The sequence below is a fragment of the Ictidomys tridecemlineatus genome, chromosome 1, assembly GCF_052094955.1.
Source record: "Ictidomys tridecemlineatus isolate mIctTri1 chromosome 1, mIctTri1.hap1, whole genome shotgun sequence".
Classification (NCBI taxonomy): Eukaryota; Metazoa; Chordata; class Mammalia; order Rodentia; family Sciuridae; genus Ictidomys; species Ictidomys tridecemlineatus.
Window position 1 is genome coordinate 104229783 of NC_135477.1, and position 18875 is coordinate 104248657.

The window sequence follows — 18875 nt, forward strand, 5'->3', positions numbered from 1 at the left end:
TATTTAATCTACACTGATAGCTAACAAAAGTTATCTCAAAGTGTCAGGAAGAAAGCTTATCTTTACTGCTGTTTTGTAGTTTTCCAAAATTTCTACTGTAACCATGTATTCAGTAAGTAACAAGTATCACTAACAAGGAGAAGCAGCCTCAGTAAAGGTGATTAGAAGATTTCTGGTTCTTACTTTGCTTCCAAGGCCAGAGCGAAGATGCCAGCAGCCAGAGGTGCAGAGGCAGAGGTGCCCGTGTGGGTCTCAGTGCAGTCGTTATGCAGGTCAGCACTTGTCTGGATGGTAACAGGGAGGAGAGAGAGGTAGGACATATGAGGAGTGTGAGACAAGGTAACCACACCAAGGTCTGCATCTGCTATGACCAGGAAACTCAGCTGATTCGATTCCCTACTTCCTCCTCTAAACCATGAGCGGATGTTTGCCATCTGCTGATATTTTAGTTCCCTCTCCTCTATATGCAACTTGTCTACAATTCTGGCAGCAAGATGCCTTTTCGGGGGATGAAGTACTCCCACTATGAATATTTTCTCTTCTGAGATTCCCAAATGAAACGCTGTCTATAAAAAAGGAACTGTTTTGACATCACTGTGAATCATGCTGGCCCATTAATCATCAGGTCCATTGTGTTTGGTCTGTAATATTTAGAAATTCTGCCTCATATAAAACTCCTTTTGCCCTTTGGACTAACATTTAGCTGCCTCTTCAGCACAAGGATGTTAAGCCATCCTGATCTTGAGCTACTTGCACAGGATCTGCTTAGTGTGTAGTTTTCATGCTCTGGGACTAGATTTGACATCTTTGAGTTAGTGTCTCCATTTGCACTTTGTTGAAAATGGTGTGTTTTAAAAATAAAAAGTGTGCTGCATTAGTTCTGGGTTCACATTCTACAACTGCTATGTATTAGATGTATTCCTTGGGCATGTCACTTGGTTCCCCATCTGTAAAATGATATTTACATTTCCTGACTCGTATTCTGAGGTTTGAGTGAGATCCTGCCTAGGAAATGCAATATTATTGCATATCAGGAATTATGTAGGCTTTCTTTAGGGTAATGAAGGTTACGGAGATAAAGGAAAGAAAGCAGAAAGACTTTCATTCAGTCTGCTTTAAGAACCCTTGCACTGCTAGCTTTAACAAGTAGTTGAGCCAAAGAATTACTAACAAGGCACCCCCACCCAGGCTATAGCACTACAGTTCTTAGCTAGAGATTTCAATGTGTGGGAGGGAGGTGTAAAAAAATAATTTGTTCTATTATCACCTCCTTTGGCTTCCTGCTTGGAGTTTCTGAATTTCTCAAGTTATGGTGGCTCTGCTCCTCAGAGAGCAATGGAAGCAAAGTTGCCCTTTTTACCTGTTGACGCAAATAAGCCCCCAGAGATGACTGTGCTGAGGAAGAGGTTTGCGTAAGAAAAGTCTCCTCTACTGCAACTGTCTCAAATAGAATCCGCCAGCTGTCTCTCCCAGGGCTGGTTTGGGGTGGGGGGAATCTTTATGAAAGTGGAAAATCTTCCCCCTTCTTTGGTGCAGGGTGGCCCAGATGAAGAGCAGTCTATCAAATGGTGATTCTAAAAGGTATAACAGGCCATTTTCTAAAGACAGCTGTGTATGCCCAAGGAAATGGCAAGAGCCAGGGGCTCTGAACACAAGTGGGGCAGATGTCTGATATGCCTGTCTCAAAGGCTATGAACTATGCCTGCCATAAAGAACCATTGGGTTGAATGTCACTGCCTATTATTCAAGTAACTGAAGATGACATGAGAGGGGAGGGCAGTGCTTTCCACTGGAGACCACACAGCATTACTGCCTAAACTGTTGCAGAAAGAGGCAGAGTTACAAAATAGTGATCCTGTATGAAGAATATGTTAGTATTGACAATTCTGCTAAGATGCCATTAATGAGACTTGTGCATGTGTTTCAAAGTAATTATTATGGCAGTCACCCACAATCTAACTGGATCATGCCATGTTATTTTACTGAGATTAGGACCTATATACTTTAGCTAGTGGGTTTTTTGTGTGTCCAGAGTTAAATCTGAGACTTTAAATTTTTAAATTAAAAGTGACTCTCTTTGTTCCTCAAACCTAGAAATGGCCCTTCATCTTTGTGCCCTTGAAGGGAGATCCAATAATCGCTCTTGGCAGTGTGACTCATGGAGGTGAAGGCACAAGCAAGTGTGGGCTGGAGGAGCTCTCTGAGCATATAGCCTGAGCTTTGGACCCAGAGGCTGAGGAGTTCACCTCAGGGGAAACTGACACGGTTATTTTTCCTGCAGGCCGTCTGTTCTTAGGAGACATCGCCAATGTAGACTCTGTATTTTTATCATTTGCTAAAGGGCAAGTCAGTCTATATCCCTGCTATTAAAGGATCAGCAAGTACAAGGGTGATAAAGCCCCTACAGCCCTGAAATCTCTTTTCAGGCTGTTTCCAGGGAAGCATCAGACAAGCAGAAAAGACATTTAGAGTCTCAGCTGTGTGTAATGACAGGTTTGGTGACTTCTCAGGGCTGAGTTTTAAAATGACAGAGAGGGAAGATCATCTTGGCAGAAGTGTCATTATCTCTGGAGAGAAAACTTCCCAATATATGCCAGCCTTTGCAAGTGAGTAAGCATGAGTCTTCCCGACAGAGACATCAAACTTAAGCAAATCAATTCCACCAAAGGTCAGTTAGAAGGATCATTGTGAGTGCAAGGCATGCTCTCCTCCCCAGGCAGAGAGAGTTAGGCAAAAGCAACATACGATTCGCTGGTCAGTATAATCCCCGCTGCTGTAGGAGGTAGCCAGCGTGGAGGAGCACTTCTCAGCGTACCAGGGCGATAGGCCTTGCTGTGAAGCACTGCTGATGGAGATGGTGTAGATGCTGTCCGTGTAGCCATCACAGTCACAGTTATCTCCCTGACGCCCCCCATTCCCAGAAGCCCAGACGAAGATGGAACCCTTCCCTTGTCTCCCCTAAAGGAAAAGCCAAAATGGACAACATCTATTATTATCTACTAAGGTCACTATTAAACCCCATTAAAATCCCCAACAAATGCATTCGTGAAGTTCTCAAATTTGGGGGATTTGTATTTAACTCTAGGTCCCCAGCAGGCACACTGGAAATCTCACGAGACTGTATTATAAATCACGAGACTCTGGCCCTTCAAGCCTCTGGTCTTGTGGGCCACTTCTAGAGTAGGGCTGAGCAAACACTTTTTTTTTCTATTTTAATTCTGCAGATTTATAATCTGGACTTCAGCATTCTTTAGTCATTTTTCACTCTTCTCTTGGCTTATGTCACTGCACTCAAATCTTTGAACTTCCTCTTTCTTTCTGCCTGAATCTTCTGGCTGACTGATAGAATGACAAAATCAGGCATTATTCAGATCTGCTTTGCAGCTGCTTTAAAAGGAACTCTTCAATTGAATGTAACTCGTCAAGGCCACTCTTTCTATGATTTTTCAATTTGTGCTCTCCGAAGAAGTTTCTACTCTCATCCTGTAGAGTTCAAGGCCTTAGAATCTGTGAAAGAAGGCAGTAAACCCAAGTGACAAATGATGCACAAGTACAGCAGGGGTGTGTGCCGAGCCAGAGGAAGCAGGTTGCTGTATTCAAGAATGCATTTTCAGAATCTGGGTATTAGCTTACCTAGTGAAAGACCCAAAGTAGCAGGAAAATGAGAAAGGAAGACTGTCTAGAAGGATTTCAAAGTAAATATCCTAAAGTAATGAATTTTTCTTCAATGTCAGACCCAAGCAGGGAAACTCTCTTAACCCTGAACTTCCATCCCTGAGAAATGATTTGGCTCTCGAACTGCAGTTAAAATTGTGAAGGACTGTGTAATGAAATTTGTCAGCCTTTCTTTCCATATAACCTGAGTATTCTTCCCTTCTCATATCCTAATAGGTGGGTTTAATCTCATGCGTCTGGGTTAAGCATCTCACCTGCTTGACACCGTACTCAAAAGCCTTCTGGGCTAATCTGCCAGGACCCTCCACGGTTTTCCCATCATCATTAGGGCCCCAGCTTGCACTGTAAATATCCACATGTCCAGGGTTGAATCCAATTGAACTGGCCTCAATAGCATCAGTCACAATGCCATCCAGCATTCTTATGCCTGAGCAGAGAAGAAAACAAACATAAAGATATATACATACTGAAAAACACGATGGCCTTAAAATTTATATCTTTAAAGGACTCTCAAAAGAATCAAAAAAGATAAGCTCTGAGGTTCCCAACACCTGTGACCCAGCTTTGGACAATACAAAAGGGAAATGTCAGTGCTTCTGTAAACTTTTTTTGTCTGCCCTTTAGAGATAATGCTGTGCACTTTGAAACAGCTGTGTTTTTTGTCCCACCCAAGGCTCTGTTCCCAGTAATACCCCTGAGGTTGAAAGGGAGTAGCATTCTTGGATAAGAGGAATGGATATGTTTGCTGGCAATTACAAATGTATTCCTACCCTCCACCACCCCAACAAAATCACCTAATAGGTTTCAGGAAAAACCATCAAACAGCCCTCCCTCAACACACCTGCTCATGAGTGTACATGAGTGGCTATGGCCCAGTCTGTGCCACACAAAGGCCCCTGTACAGGAAGCTGCAGATCGAAAAGATCTGTCCACAATAGGAAACTAACAAATAGGGAAAGAACTCTTGTTTCTAAGCACTGATTAAAAATAACCCAGAGGCCATTCTTTTATGTGTTTGCAAAGGAACATGCTTCCTTTTCTTCTAAATCATTTCAAGGATGAAATCATTGCCATGGATTTCACTCCTGAGGGGGAATCATTTTTCATCAGGAGAAGGCAGATATGGTAGCTCTTTGTGCTTTCCAACAGGCTGTCGGCCATCATCAGACTCATGAATTCAAGAGCCAGGAAGAGAAAAGCAATTTCAGGCTAATAATGCAATGGAGCTCACAGCCTTAGATTTTCATACTATTATTCATTATGGAGCCAAAGTAAAACAACATATAACTGACATGATCAGTGAAAGTCATATTTGTTAAAAAACAACAATAAAGAGTTACTTAAAAATGCATTTGGAAGAAAAAGAAAAAATAACCCAGCTCTGTTTTCTAATTGTTGTAGTTCAGTTTCTTCAATTGTAAAATATTAATGATAATAAGAGCTCGTATGCATTGAAGATATTTATATGCAGTCACCATTACATAGGCATTAGACATGTACTTTTCTATGCTTACAACTACCATTAGCAATGGGTGCTATAATTCTCTATATTTTATAGGTGAAGGGACTGAGAACAAGGAGATACATTGACTTATCCAAGACCACACAATTTAAAAGTGGGGACCAGGATTTAAACTCTAAAAATCTGGACCCAAATCTATCCTGTTACTCACAGGATACACTACTTATAATAAATAGGTAGGGTAAGTGATTGACAGATCACTTACCCTACCTAGAAAATGAAATTTATTATTCAAATTGGGGCTAGACCTTCAAAGACTATACTAATGAAAACAATCAAAAGGGTCTGAATCAGAAGTATTATTTTTCAGTTCTACACTGCCACAACTAGCTTTTGTCACCTTAAGAAATTTTCTTATGATTCTTTCACTGAAAAAATGAAGTATCAGGTGATTCTTTAATAAACTATAGCTGTTTAGTTCATTAGAACTTGAAAAGCAAATTCTTTTTCTAGTTGATTACATAATTTTTTTGTCTGCTTTCATTTTCTTTGAATTAGCACAGCACTCTGAGAGGACATGATCAAAAGAATCAAGAATGATACTTAAAATATGAGTCTCATGTATTAGTGATATATATATATATATATACACACACATATATATGATACCTATATATCAACCATATTCCTTCCCCATTTATATTCTTCTTATCTCTGACTTTTACAGTTGTACAATAAAGCTTGAGATTAGTTTCGTTTTCAAAAACTATCACTCCAAACAAGGTAACTTGTAGAGCATGTCAATTATAATAAAAACTTATTAAATTCTAGTTATATCTTGAATTTGGATATGGATTTCTTTTTTAGAAACCAAATAAATACACATCCTGAATATTTATTTGGGTTTTCAAAAAGGAATCCATAACCTAATCATCCTGAAACCCTGAGGCAGGAAGAGCTTAAAGGGAGAGCGCAATTATTATCTGCTCTGTCCCTGCAGATTCCCTCCCTACCCTGCTCTGTTAGAACAGCCACCATATCAGTGGAAAGGTGGGCTAAGAAGAGAGTGAGGTCTTATTCCTCTGGATCCTTCCTGCCTAGATGTAGCTCCTGGTGTGTACAGGGGCAAAGCTCCTGTTCAGTGGTTCTCTATGACCAAAAATTTCTCTCCCTGCTTTCCACTGACTCTCCTTCTCCTTGTTCCCTTGGGCCTAAAGGTAATAGGATCAGTATTTGTTATTCCATTGTTGGTTTCCTCTAATTCATGTATATAGTTTATTTAATTAAAATGTCCCCCAATTAACTTAGTGGGCTTTTCCCATAAGAAAATTGACTAAAACAAATAGAGATTCTATATATTTGTCATCAAAGGTAACCTTTGGCTAAAATAATGTGTATGTGCTTTACTTTTTGTTTTCTTCTGCAGCTATTCTTTGGTACAAAATGAAAAAAAAATCTACAGAATTGAGAGGCAGGGAATGTCTGCTTAAATTTACTTCCTCATTCTGTTCCATTAGAAAGTGTTCAATAATATCCCTCCTAAATCAGAACATAGAACAAATTAGATTTCATTCAAATGCTATTGAACAATTATATTATTTTCCCTGTGAAGATGTATAGGCTATATTCAGCTATCCATCTTCTTGGAATCTAGATCCATTGATTGGCTTACAAGTCACCCTTAGTCCTTCAGCAAATTTTACACAGAATGCATTTCTTCCTCTGGTAGTTGAAATGTCTCCTTTACCCATTTTCAGCAGATAATGCAAGCTTCGACTTAAAGTGCCCAACTACAGGAACTTTACCTCCGACTTTGGAATTGTACGCAACTCCAACCCCGCACTTGTAATTATTTGCTTGCATGGCAATTTCTCCTGCGCATCTGGTCCCATGTCTGAGGATTAAAAAGTAAGAATTATAAACCTTAATTAAGGAAAAATGTTTATTTTGCATATGAATCCATGGTACATGAATATATTAGCTTTTTGTCAGACTTCTTATTGACTTTTTAAACCAGTATTATAAAAAATTATGTGCAGAAAAAGGTACAGGCACTAGGGTCAAAGTATTGTGAGTTCAAATTCTGATTTTGGCATTAACCAGTGGTGTGACTTGGGTCAATCATTTATCTTCAAAGGGTTATTGTGAAAATTGTAGGAGATATTTATGTAGTGTACTTAAACAGTGGCTGGCATATTTTAGGGACCCCAAAAGTGCAACTATTGATACTGCAATGAGAATTCTTTCATTCAGTAGCAATGCCTCAGACATGACTTCTTCCTCTTACTTTTTGGTAGTGAAATGGCACCTCAAATTCCCTCCTAGTGATTACTTTGGATTAGGTTATCCTGGACTAGCCCTAGTAAAATATGACAGAAGAATCCCCCATAAGCCCTCCCCATCTCTCCTCTAACCATATATCACAATAAGACTCCTAGGGATTTTCTGGTACTAAGAAGACTCTGACATTTTCTCAGGACATGACAGACTAATTGAGAAACAGGGAACTCTCACAACTCATGAATTTCTTCCATTGTGGAAACACCTGGGAGTAGTGTGAAAGCCCCTGGTGACTTGTGGAGTCACTGATCAGATATGCTGATATAGAGGGAAGAAAAGGAAGGACTACCTCCTTGCCAGACACTACCAATGGTAGACAATGCTATACTAGCCATCTATTAATTCCACCTGGCACAGAATACTAATATCCTAGGTTGACTGGGCCATCCAAAATAATTCTGCTTAATTTATCTTTTTTTTTTTTTTCATGAAGTTTGAAAGACGATTTTCTGGTCTCTTTCCACTAAAAAAATATTACTGCTTCTTCATCTTAATAGTGTATAGGAATTCAAGTCAGATCAATACAGTTTTCTTTAATTCAAGGTGTTCCTCCTGGAGGCAGACATCTGCTTCTTTTTTGAATGCTAGCATTTTTCCCTTTTGAGGAAACAGCCCTCCTAACTCCTTGTGATTCTTTCTGTACTAAGGCCCCTTCTCTCAGACAGTTTTCAAAGATTGATGCTGATGCTAGGAATGAGAACTGCATTCTTTCTTGGAAATCTTGAGCTTTAGTTCTAGAAGAGCCATGCAGCTCTTGCTGCCAGGCAATATTATATTGAGAAGTAAAGTAAGTAAGTGGTGGTAAGCAGAACCAGGGAATGGAAATAAATCCGAAGGACACCTTATTTGAGCTCCTGGATCTTGCAACACTGTAAGCTACAGCATCCCTTGGGTGAAAAATTCATCAGCCCCTGTTTTTATTTAATCTATTAGTTAGGATTCTTTCCCTTGCCACTGAAAATGTCCTGACCATTTTCTGAAAAATGTGTACACATTGGAACACATAGAAGACACCTAATACTTTGCTGAGAGATTAGCTCTTTGTCTTTGTAAAAGGAGAAATTCAGTTGTCATCCTCTGAGAAAGGTGCTTTCTGAGTCACCACTGCTTATATCTCCATCTATACAAGAGGGGAGACAGGGCTCAGGATAGCAAAATTGCAAGTTTCCAGATTGAGCCAATAGACTCAGTATGTTGACAAAAAAAAAAAAAAAAAAGATGTAATGTGACACTCTCTATTATTTTTCTCTTTATGTACTAGTACACATAGGAATGGATTTTCTAATAAAAAGTAGCAGTAGGATCATGGTACAAATATAGCTTGATTATTTTTTCTCTTCTCATCCTCACTTCCCACCTTCGCATACTGAGAAATAGGGAAAACCTTATCAAAGTATGTCTATGTCATTCTTCATAGACCCACAGTTCTTTTTCTTTCCTAAGTCAGGAGCTGAGATAAACGAACCCTCCATTAACTTAGAACAATGGTAGTAACTGGCATTTAAACAAATTGATCTTTAAAAACTATTCTACAAGATACTTAAAGACTACTATTATTCTGGTTAAAATATCCCTGTCACACATGCTATTTAACTAGGAAAATAATCTATAATTGGTGTTGAAATACTGAAATACTGAATGCAGATTCATGCCAGCTTAATAGTAAGAGTTACCTGTACTTTTATAATTTTATTATCTAGTGATTCCTCTTTTGATTTGCAGAGGAGCATTTAAATATGGCTCTGTTAGTCTGATTTACATAGTAATAAAGAACAGCAGCAATAGAGGTGTTGGGAGAGATAATGCCATTGGAATTGGGAGATAATAGATCTCCTATTGCTATAAGGGCTATCAAAATGGGACCATTCATTTTCTAAATCTTAGGGATTTATGCCTGATAACATGCTAAAAGAGTGACTCTATTTTTTATTATATCTTCTGATAAATGATAGGGATGCTATCTTTTTGGTTGATAGTCAGCAGGACACTGATAGTTGCTCATTGTGTCATTTTTGAATAGCAGATTCTGAATATGCTCAGAAAATTGACTTGTCTCTCCTTCTTCTCCTATCAGATACTATTCTAGTCATTCTGATTTCTCACTGAAATAAGGTTTATCTCTGTTTCTATGTGAGATGCCATAGTTGACATCATCTTCGTCATCTTTGTCATTATCATTATCATCACCTTCTTCATTATCATCTTCTTCATCATCATTATCATTATCTCAATAGTCATTTGATTATTTCTCTATGTACCAGGCAGTGTCCAAACTGATGTAATCCCCATAATAACCCAATAGCTATCCCTTTTCAAAAGAGGATTAAAACCTAAGCAGAAAGAATTTAAATAATTTATGCAAGATAGTTTGATGGTTAAGTGGAAGATCTAAGATTTGACTGAAATCAAGATCCAAAGTCTGTTCTTAACCATTGGGCTATGCCATGTTAACTCCAAGCCATGTGGAAGGTTCACAGCAGGCAATGCTTATATAGAGATTTTGGAGCTCCCTGAGTTGGGGAAAATGTAGCTATTATAAACGCTGTTCTTCGAGAATTCTCCTTTTATGGTTAAGGAAGAAGATGGTCTGCTATAGTTTGGATCTGAAAAATCTCCCAAGGTCCATGTGTTAAAGTCTCTGTCCCCAGTTTGGTGCTACTGGGAGATGGTAGAAGAAGGGAGGTTCTGGGTGACTTTGGGCATGCCTTCAAAGGGACTATGGGATGCACTCTTTCTCTCTGCTTTCTGTAACCATGAATTAAGCAGCTTGCGGTATCACTTACTATCTACTTTGATAAACTGACTTTACAGGCCCCAAAGCAACAGTCGACTGACCACAGAATAAAAGCTCCAAAACTGTGAGCCCAAGTAAACTTTTCTTCTTTTAAGTTCATTTATCTCAGGTATTTGTTACAGTAATGCCAAGATGACTAACATAAGGTCTGAGTCCCTCTTATTTTGACAAGGAAAACTCCAGAAAATATTATCTCACCAAGTATTCACTTACTTACTATGCAGCCACTACACAAGTTATCACCCAAATGGATCCTGGGACCACCTCTAGGATCTACCTGAGAAGATGATTCATTAACTAAAAAAGAGGCTGACACCTCTAGCTAAGTCTTCTTGGCTGCACCCATGTTGCTTCAAGCAGATTTTCCTGTTGGTCTTAATGACAGGGTAGAATAAAAGCTATTCTTATTATAATAAATATTCCAATGAAATAAAAGCTATTGTTTTTTACCCCATTCTAAGGCAGGTGCCCATGAATTCTATGTACTTCTTTCTCATTTACTTAGGAAGTTCTTTTCGGAAATGTGGGGTGTAGGTGCCTTAACTCTAATTTTAGGAGACACAAAAAAAGTAGAGGCAGAGTGAGGTAAATGATTTCCTCAAGGCCATGCTCTACACTGATAATTAGCAAGTCATAACTATCAGCTAGGCTGACATTAGAAGGCTGTGTTCCAAAAGAGCAAGTGTTCCTGCTGGCTCTGCACTATCCTGACCTAGGAATGTGGCTAAAAGTTTGTCCAGGGGCCCTGCTGTCATTCCAGAGACACTCTCACTGTCCTCCAAGAGAGCACTACCAGTGATTCCTATTATATTGTTACTGGAATGTTCTAATCTCTAAAGATATTAATGGTAAACTTTTTACTCATATCCTTGAAGAAATGTATGGTACTTAAAGAAGTTGTACCTTTTACCCCTCCAGGAAGAAACATGCACCCAGACATTGAAGTCAAGTCCATGTGCCCAGCCTCCCTTCTGGGGTATGGCAACCTTCTGGAGTGAAGACCATCCAAATCGGGAAAGAACTTTAGGTAAATATTAATGCTCTGTCCACATGTTGAAAGAAAGGGCGAGAGACAGACAGACAGAGACTGACTTGACTAACCCATATTGGTAAAGAATCCAGGGCTGGGGTTGTAGCTCAATGGTAGAGAGCTTGCCTAGCACAAGTGAGGCACTGGGTTCAAGCTTCAGAACCACAGAAAAATAAATAAACAAAATAAAGGTATTGTGTCCATCTACAACCAAAAAAATATTTTAAAAAAAAAAAAAAGAATCAGTAGACAGTCATCAAAGAAAAAGGGAAGTACTTTGTGTAACAACTACCAAGAGCTTTTTAGTTGCTTTGTTCTTTCCATCACCATTTACAGAACAAACCCCTAATTTTGACTTTGGATTTGGTTTATTTTGATATGAACTCTTGTTGGTGGGGAAAATGAAAAGGAAAGTCTGAATGTCTCTGTGGGTTTGTGAGAGATATCAGTATGGATAAAGATGAATTCCCACAAAGGGATGGACACTTTGAGACCACATGCCTGGAGGATGAAATTTCTCTGGTATTAGGAAAGAGGGTTAAAAGTCCCTAGCTTCTGGCTCTTTCTTTGGCCTCTTGCTTTGAAAGGACTGACTTATGGCCTCCCTCATCTCTGTGGCTGCAATGAGCAGATAATAATCTAGGAGTCCAATGTTGTTTCTTTTCTCTTCCCTTGCCTTTATGACCAGTAGAAATTTGGAGCAGGTTACTAACTGCTTCAAAGCCCTGGGGGACTGTGTTGGATTTGGGGCCAGGCCTCAGCTGCAGTTCTCTTGTCTGTTATCTGGCCAGGCTCTACTGGGGAACTGATGAGGGTGATTTTGACCACCATACAAAGTTGTGGGGTTTATTCGCATGTATTTATTCATGTGTATTTCTGTTTGTGACTAACATTAAGCATATTGCTAATAGCACAAAGATTCACAGAGGAATTGATAGGAGACAGGGAGAACACAAAGTTTGTACCCTTTATGTCTCAAGCATTCTTTCTGAAGCTGTAAGTATTCAGTCACACATGACAGAAGAATTTCAGAATATAAAAAGGAGACTATCGTAAATATGAAGTTTAATTATTGTTCTAGAATCTAAAAGGAATATAAAAACAGAAGCTTTGGTTTTAAAACAACAACATATTTCGATATGGATGATGTACATTAACATTTCCTGAGAGCTGAAATGTGGACCAAATTTATAGTATAATTCTCTCAAACAAGATAAAAAACATTTTAAGATACTTTATTCCCCCCAAAATGCACATTTACTCACTTGTTTTCATTTGTGGGATCATATCGGGGAAATGGATCATGATCATTATCATTAAAATCATAGCTAGCCTCTGGATCCTAAAGAGACAATAAAAATAACACTGTAGCATCATTTTAAAAAAAAAAGAAAGAAAAAGCACTTCCTGAATCTTCTCCATTGCCTCTTCCCATTTGGGCAGATAGTTTCTAGCCTAGTCACTGAACATTTATTATACACACAAACTGGACAGTGATGATGAGCACAGCAAAGAGAGCCAGCATCCAACTCTCAGTGAGTGTTACAAAACCCTTAGCTCATAGATGCTGACAGAGCTAGGGGAAAAAAAATAAGTTTACTGGGTTTAGTCATATCATTTTTCAAATGAGAATAGTGAGTCCCAGAGAAGTTGAATGACTTAACTAAAGCCATAGAACTAGCTAGTGACACTTTGACTCTTGTATCTTATGACTAGATGAAAAGAGGAGGCAGTGGGTTGAGGCTCAGGTCCATATGTTCTCCTTTAGCCTCTCCCTAAAAGGAAATGCAATTTAATAAAAGAGAATGTGCTTGAAATTGAAACCAGCTTCCAGGTCCAACCCCTTTCCAACCAAATCGACACACTTAAAGTTTCCTATGTAGGAATTCTTTCACCACTACTGCTACTTCTCAATATTTTCCATGTCTTTCAATATTTCCCAGTTACTACCTTGTGATAATCTATTTTCATCTCTTTTTTTTCTTCCCTTTTCCTTTGCTCTTTGGCTTGAGCAGTGACTGGGGAATGTCAGATAGGCATAAAGGATGAGAGAAAGACAAAAGACAATCTTATAGATGAAATGTCCACCACCCTGACATAAAGACCTAAGATATATTATTGGGCTCAAGTTATGAATTTCCTAAACAATTTAGCATATAGTTTTAAATTACTTATTTTCTAATTTCTAGGAAATCTTTCCTTTCTTACTTGGCATTTTCACACTGCGTAGTATTCTGTTTGAATTTGCATGGAAAGAATAACGTTTACAGTGTCAGGGATATTAACCCATAAAGGATATGAGAAGAAAACTGTGAAAATGATTGCAGACATTAGGCTTGATTTGGTTGCTTTATTTTCCCCAAAGAAGGCTGGCTCATAGTCTGAGTGACTTTTTTCCACTCACTTATTCAGCAAACATTATAATTATTTTATAAAATAGGATCACACTATATATATTCCATTTTAAGCTTGCTCTTTCACATAATATTTTATATATATATATATATATGTGTGTGTGTGTGTGTTTAGTTTTCCATGGCAATAAATATTATCATTATTATTTATTATAGCTTTATGGTTATACATTGTAGTTGAATTCATCCCAACAAACTGATCCATGCATGGAAGTCAATTTCGGTACATGATTCCCCCTTTCCCTTTCAACCTTCCTTTTCTTTCCATTTTCCCTCCACTCCACTATACTTCCTTTGGTCATCCATTGATTTGTATTTGATTGATTCTTTAGATAATCTTATCCCTTCCTACCCCTTTCCTTTATTTTACTCTAATTTCTGCTTAGAGTTGAAAATATTCAACCTTTGAGTTTCTTGGTTTGGCCTATTTCACTTAGCATGATATTCTCTATTTCCATCTATTTACCAGCAAAAGCTTTAATTTCATTTTTTAAATTTCTGAGAAGAACTCCATTGTGTGTGTATGTGTACGTATGTTTCTGTGTGTGTGTGTGTGTGTGTGTGTGTGTGTGTGTATCTCCACCCCACAATTTTTTAATCCAATAAATGACTTTCAATTAATTGGGGTAGGTACTCCCACCTCCCTTCCCTAACACATGTGGTCTTGTATAAGCCTTGACTCCACTGTTTTCCAGTGTCTACTGATAAAAAACAAGTTCAAAACAAGTTGGGCTAAAATGAGGGTGAAGGAAGATGAAAAGCCTTTCATCAGCCACCATGCCAAGGGCTAATATCAGAGCACCATCTCCTTTGAAGGGATGGAGAAGCTGCTTATAGACCGCTTCCTAAGTCAGAGTCATGGGATGGCAGACTTACATAATTGGCATAAATGTCTGTGTGATTCCACTCCAAGCCATCATCCAGTACAGTGATAACAACTCCTTTGCCTGTAATGCCTTTTTGCCAAACAGGTATCACATGAAGATCCAGCTTAGGCAGAGCTGCAGTCATCCTGGTATCTTGCTAACAAAAGCAAAATATGAAAGCATTGGTAAAATCATGATTTGCTTGCTATAAAATGGATACTTAAACTCCAATCTGGAGACCTATCTTTCTTTTACCTTGGGTCACTCTACTATTCAGAAGAAGGCAATTAGGTGAAATGAAAAACAAAGTGGAGGGTAGGGCCAATCAAATCATCAGAGTGCTCCTCTTCTCCCAACTATCCCAATGGAAAATCACTTGAAAGCATGAATCATCCTATGTGACTTCTCTTTGAACTATATGAATTCAAAGAAGTTTGCCTCTAAGTTTCTTTCTTTTATAATAACATGCTCAAGCTTTTCATCTACTGAAGATTTATTTGATGACCTGTGTTTCCATCTCCCCAAAGTCCTGAGCCTCCATTGCCATACTGAATTCTCATTATATTGTCAGATGCAAAGTCATTCATGGATGTTTTAGAACATTTCCTCTGGAAGAAAAATAAAAATGTGGAATGTTCAGGAGAATGTGGTCTCATCAGTAATTGTAACTTAATTGCCAATTTCCATGCATGAGTGTTTTGCAGAATAAATATCTGTGAAAGGAGATTTAGGGTTTTCTTTTCAAATAATTTTGCTGTTATAGTATGTACGACTATATTGGAGAAAAACTGAGTAACAAGGGAACACAGATATAAGTGTACTTCCAAGAATGAGAGAGACACAGTAGAAGAGTGCCAGGTACCAGGAGTCAGTAAGAAATTCATAAGTACAACAATCAAAAGTGTCAATGAATAGATTTTCCCCTTGTGAATGAGCCTCATAAAAAGGGGAAATCAAGAATTCAACAAGCTAGTGTGAAGCTGAATCACAGGAGATTGAAAACACACATAAACTGCTATCCAAAGTTAGGAAGAAGTTCTGTGTGTCAATTGCAGGAGCAATGAGAGTTTGGTGTTAAGAGTGTGACCTCTGGGGTCATGAATCATGGCCCACCATCATTTGATTTCAGAAAATTATTCAACTTGACAACTCTCTATTTCTTCTCCTATTAAATGGGCATAATTACTAGATTTACAACATAAGGTGTTTGTGAAAACTAAATGAGTTAATTTATGTCAAATATACTAGTATTGGGCACATTGTAAATGCACAAGCATTGACTGAGAGGTGTCTTTTAATGCAATGAGCAATTGTTGCTTAGGTGTAGAGAATGGCAAGAGAAACTGATCCCCTATCCCATTCATTATGCAACAAAAGTGTCTAACCCTTAGGTTACAGTTATTGTGGAAAATTGTCTTTTATGATGTTTTCAGCAGCAAATACTTCTATTAACATGCATTACTTCTATAGAGGTTTAACATTAAAACAGAAAAGAGAACACCCTGCAGGCAAGCAGCATCAATTACAATTTCTCCACTCACTGCCCACACACCTATAAAGATTCGGTAAGTATTTTAAAGGTAGAACAGTGTGCAAGTCTAGACATTTGCAAACAGACTTTCCTTGTGTTCCTTCCTTTAGCCTTACTCAGATATCCTCACCTGTAGCAAGTAAGAATTGCCATTCATGGCTGTATATACCTATCGTGTTCAATGTATTCTATGAGTGATTTAGAGGTTTCTTAAGAGTAATTTAACCAAAAGAGATTTTTACTGTGAATACTGCTTTTAGGACCCTTATCTGGCAATATATGATTTTTGCAGATAAACTTAAGAAGACAAAAAGATGACAAGTTCTCTTTTTCCTAACAGATAAAGAACTGTTTCAGACACCCTCACCCAGAAAAATAGAAATTCCAGCTTAAGAGGGTAGTGTCAGCCCTAATTTTTAGATAACATAGTTCTGTCACATCCAACACACACACACACTCTCACACTCTCTCTCCCTCTCCCCCCCTCCCTCCACCCCTCCCCCTCTCCCTCCCTCCACCCCTCCCCCTCCCTCCCCCTCCCCCCCCCCCCTCTCTCTCTCTCTCTCTCTCTCTCTCTCTCTCTCTCTCTCTCTCTCTCTCTCGGGAGTGGAGGAGAGGGAGATAGAGATGTAGAGATGGTGATATTTTCCATTGTGCAGCTGATATGAAAAGCCCAGATCTCACACAGTCCTTCTTTAGTTACTTACCAAATACCACTGCTGATTCCACATCGGGTCATTGAAGAGATTTAGTGCTGAATCTCTTAAAGCTGAACGTTTAATTCTTTCTTTTTCATACTGTTGTTCAGCCCATATCACCTATAAGGATTTTTATAGCAATAAAATAAAAAAGTCAAGTAGCCATCTCTGTGAAATCATCTTCCCTCTATCTCTAGGACCCTTCCCATCAGAACTCAGGCAGCTCTGCAATGTTTTTGTTTGACCACAGATCAAACTAGCAGCTCAGTGAGAAGGAGGGATTGCTCACAGGGGAGATGAACATTTCCTCTGTTACAGTAAAGAGTATCTTTAGGGGGAGGAGAGCAATCAGTGAAGTGTTGATTCCCTCAAATTATTTACACTGTGGTTAAAGTGGAAGTAAAAGTTCAGCTTGCTTTCATCAGAAAATGGGCCATAATATCTATTTTTATATTGATGTCCCAGGACTCTTTAGCTGAAAATTTGTCCATTTTCATGGAATGAGTCAACAAGAGACTACAGAGACTTCTGTTATGGTGTTCTTACAGCTTAATTTCTCTTTACATGCAAAAGGTACAAATTGCAAATGTTACATAAGGCAAGAATGGTACAGTGTCTTTGCAAATTTGAAATTCTGGTTCCTCTCTGTTTCAGCCTCTTGCCTAAGAGTATTTAATATGAGAAACAGATCTGAGGTGATGAATGAGCATTACTGACCAGGCACACTTGCCATTAATTCAGTCTCATGTATTATGCAAAGAGATCTGACAATGCGAAAATTACCTGGCCCACATTTATGGCCTAATCCTATTATACTTGAGGCCCTGAGAGAATGAGAGACTGCCTTATGAGACAGTGTTATACTCTTATTTTGCTGGGCAACACGACTATTCCTACTCCGAACACAGCTTTTCTGTTGTATACATGACAGTCCAGTATGTGGTTGGGTATTGTCAATGTGAGAGTCCTCATGAGTCAGATCCAAAAATAAGAACTGAAAAATAATTTGCAGCTAAAGGATAAAACCATCCACTAAATCTGTACTGAATTTTCAATTAGGAATATACTGAAAACCTATTATAAACACTGGGAGGGACTGGAGAGCTAGAAATTAGTCACTATAATTTATTTTTAAAGTGCTTGTATTTTCAAGCTTAATTGTTTTGGCTTAAAATACCTCCATGCTTGGAATACACTGCCTGTCATCTAAGTCAGTCTTTGGGAGCTGGCTGCTAGGGAACAAGTACTAATCTTTGTGGGAGAGGGTCACTCACAGTTGGATATTTCATTAGCAGAGTTATAGACTATTGCTGCATTTCATAGGGCTGATTTGAAAGAGTATTATCACTCATTTAAAAAGAGCAATAAAATGAAAATCAAAGGCAATTTTAAAAATGGAATATAAAAAGAGGCACTCTGCCATCTGATCAGATAAACATCCAATTGTAGGAAACAGTGTTATGATTAATGTCATTAACTCAGAATTGCATATTAATCTAGAAGAGCAGACCAAATGTAACAGAGAAAATTGGCAGTGTCTTCTTATTATGTATATAATAGGTATCATGTACTTAATTGTAAATAATACTTGTGATCTGGAAATAGCATTAAAAAGCATGTAGTCCAACCTTCTAATGCAAGATTCTATGGTTTCAGGATTTATCCTAAAATAAATTTATTCTAGGGCTAATTTTTTATGGGACTATATAAAAAATTTATGAAGTTTTACTGGGGATTAAGTTCTTAGATTTTTGTATCATGCTTTGGAATTTTCCCTCATAATTAACCATTAAGAAGATAACTGAAGAGCAGAGTGGGGACATCTGTACATTATCATGAGATAATCTGAGTTAGAATAACAGTGTACTTGATTCTGACCAATTTCTCATATGAAAATGAGAGGGGAGGTCAGTTTAACTCCTTGTGCATTAATGAAGGAAATCTCCAAGCCTAGTCAGAGTGCCAGAACCATCTGCTTTCCAGAGCCCCAGAACAATAAGCCCTCAGCCTTTGTGTGGCTAAAGGGAGACTTCAGTGAACAAGAAAAATTTTAAAATGAAGTTCA

General features: G+C 38.4%; 1 protein-coding gene and 1 long non-coding RNA gene across 4 annotated transcripts in view; one reads left to right on the forward strand and one right to left on the reverse strand.

Moving 5' to 3' along the window:
- Window positions 1-18875, forward strand: part of LOC110598231 (uncharacterized) — a 400762-nt gene that overhangs the window by 366269 nt on the left and 15618 nt on the right. For 2 of the 3 annotated variants that reach the window (XR_013437201.1, XR_013437204.1), the window contains one exon: window positions 11190-11298. This is a non-coding gene — a long non-coding RNA (uncharacterized LOC110598231). Of the gene's footprint in view, window positions 1-6894; window positions 7046-11189; window positions 11299-18875 lie in introns of all 3 variants that reach the window. The other variant, XR_013437199.1, reaches the window with a different exon arrangement.
- Pcsk1 (proprotein convertase subtilisin/kexin type 1) overlaps window positions 1-18875 on the reverse strand; it is a 40237-nt gene that overhangs the window by 16344 nt on the left and 5018 nt on the right. Inside the window, exons 3-9 of the mRNA XM_005326146.4 lie at window positions 16820-16930; window positions 14592-14738; window positions 12567-12643; window positions 6943-7031; window positions 3930-4102; window positions 2746-2958; window positions 184-284 (exon numbers count right to left, since the gene is read on the reverse strand). Coding sequence (XP_005326203.1) covers window positions 184-284; window positions 2746-2958; window positions 3930-4102; window positions 6943-7031; window positions 12567-12643; window positions 14592-14738; window positions 16820-16930 — 911 coding nt within the window. The remainder of the gene's footprint in view (window positions 1-183; window positions 285-2745; window positions 2959-3929; window positions 4103-6942; window positions 7032-12566; window positions 12644-14591; window positions 14739-16819; window positions 16931-18875) is intronic.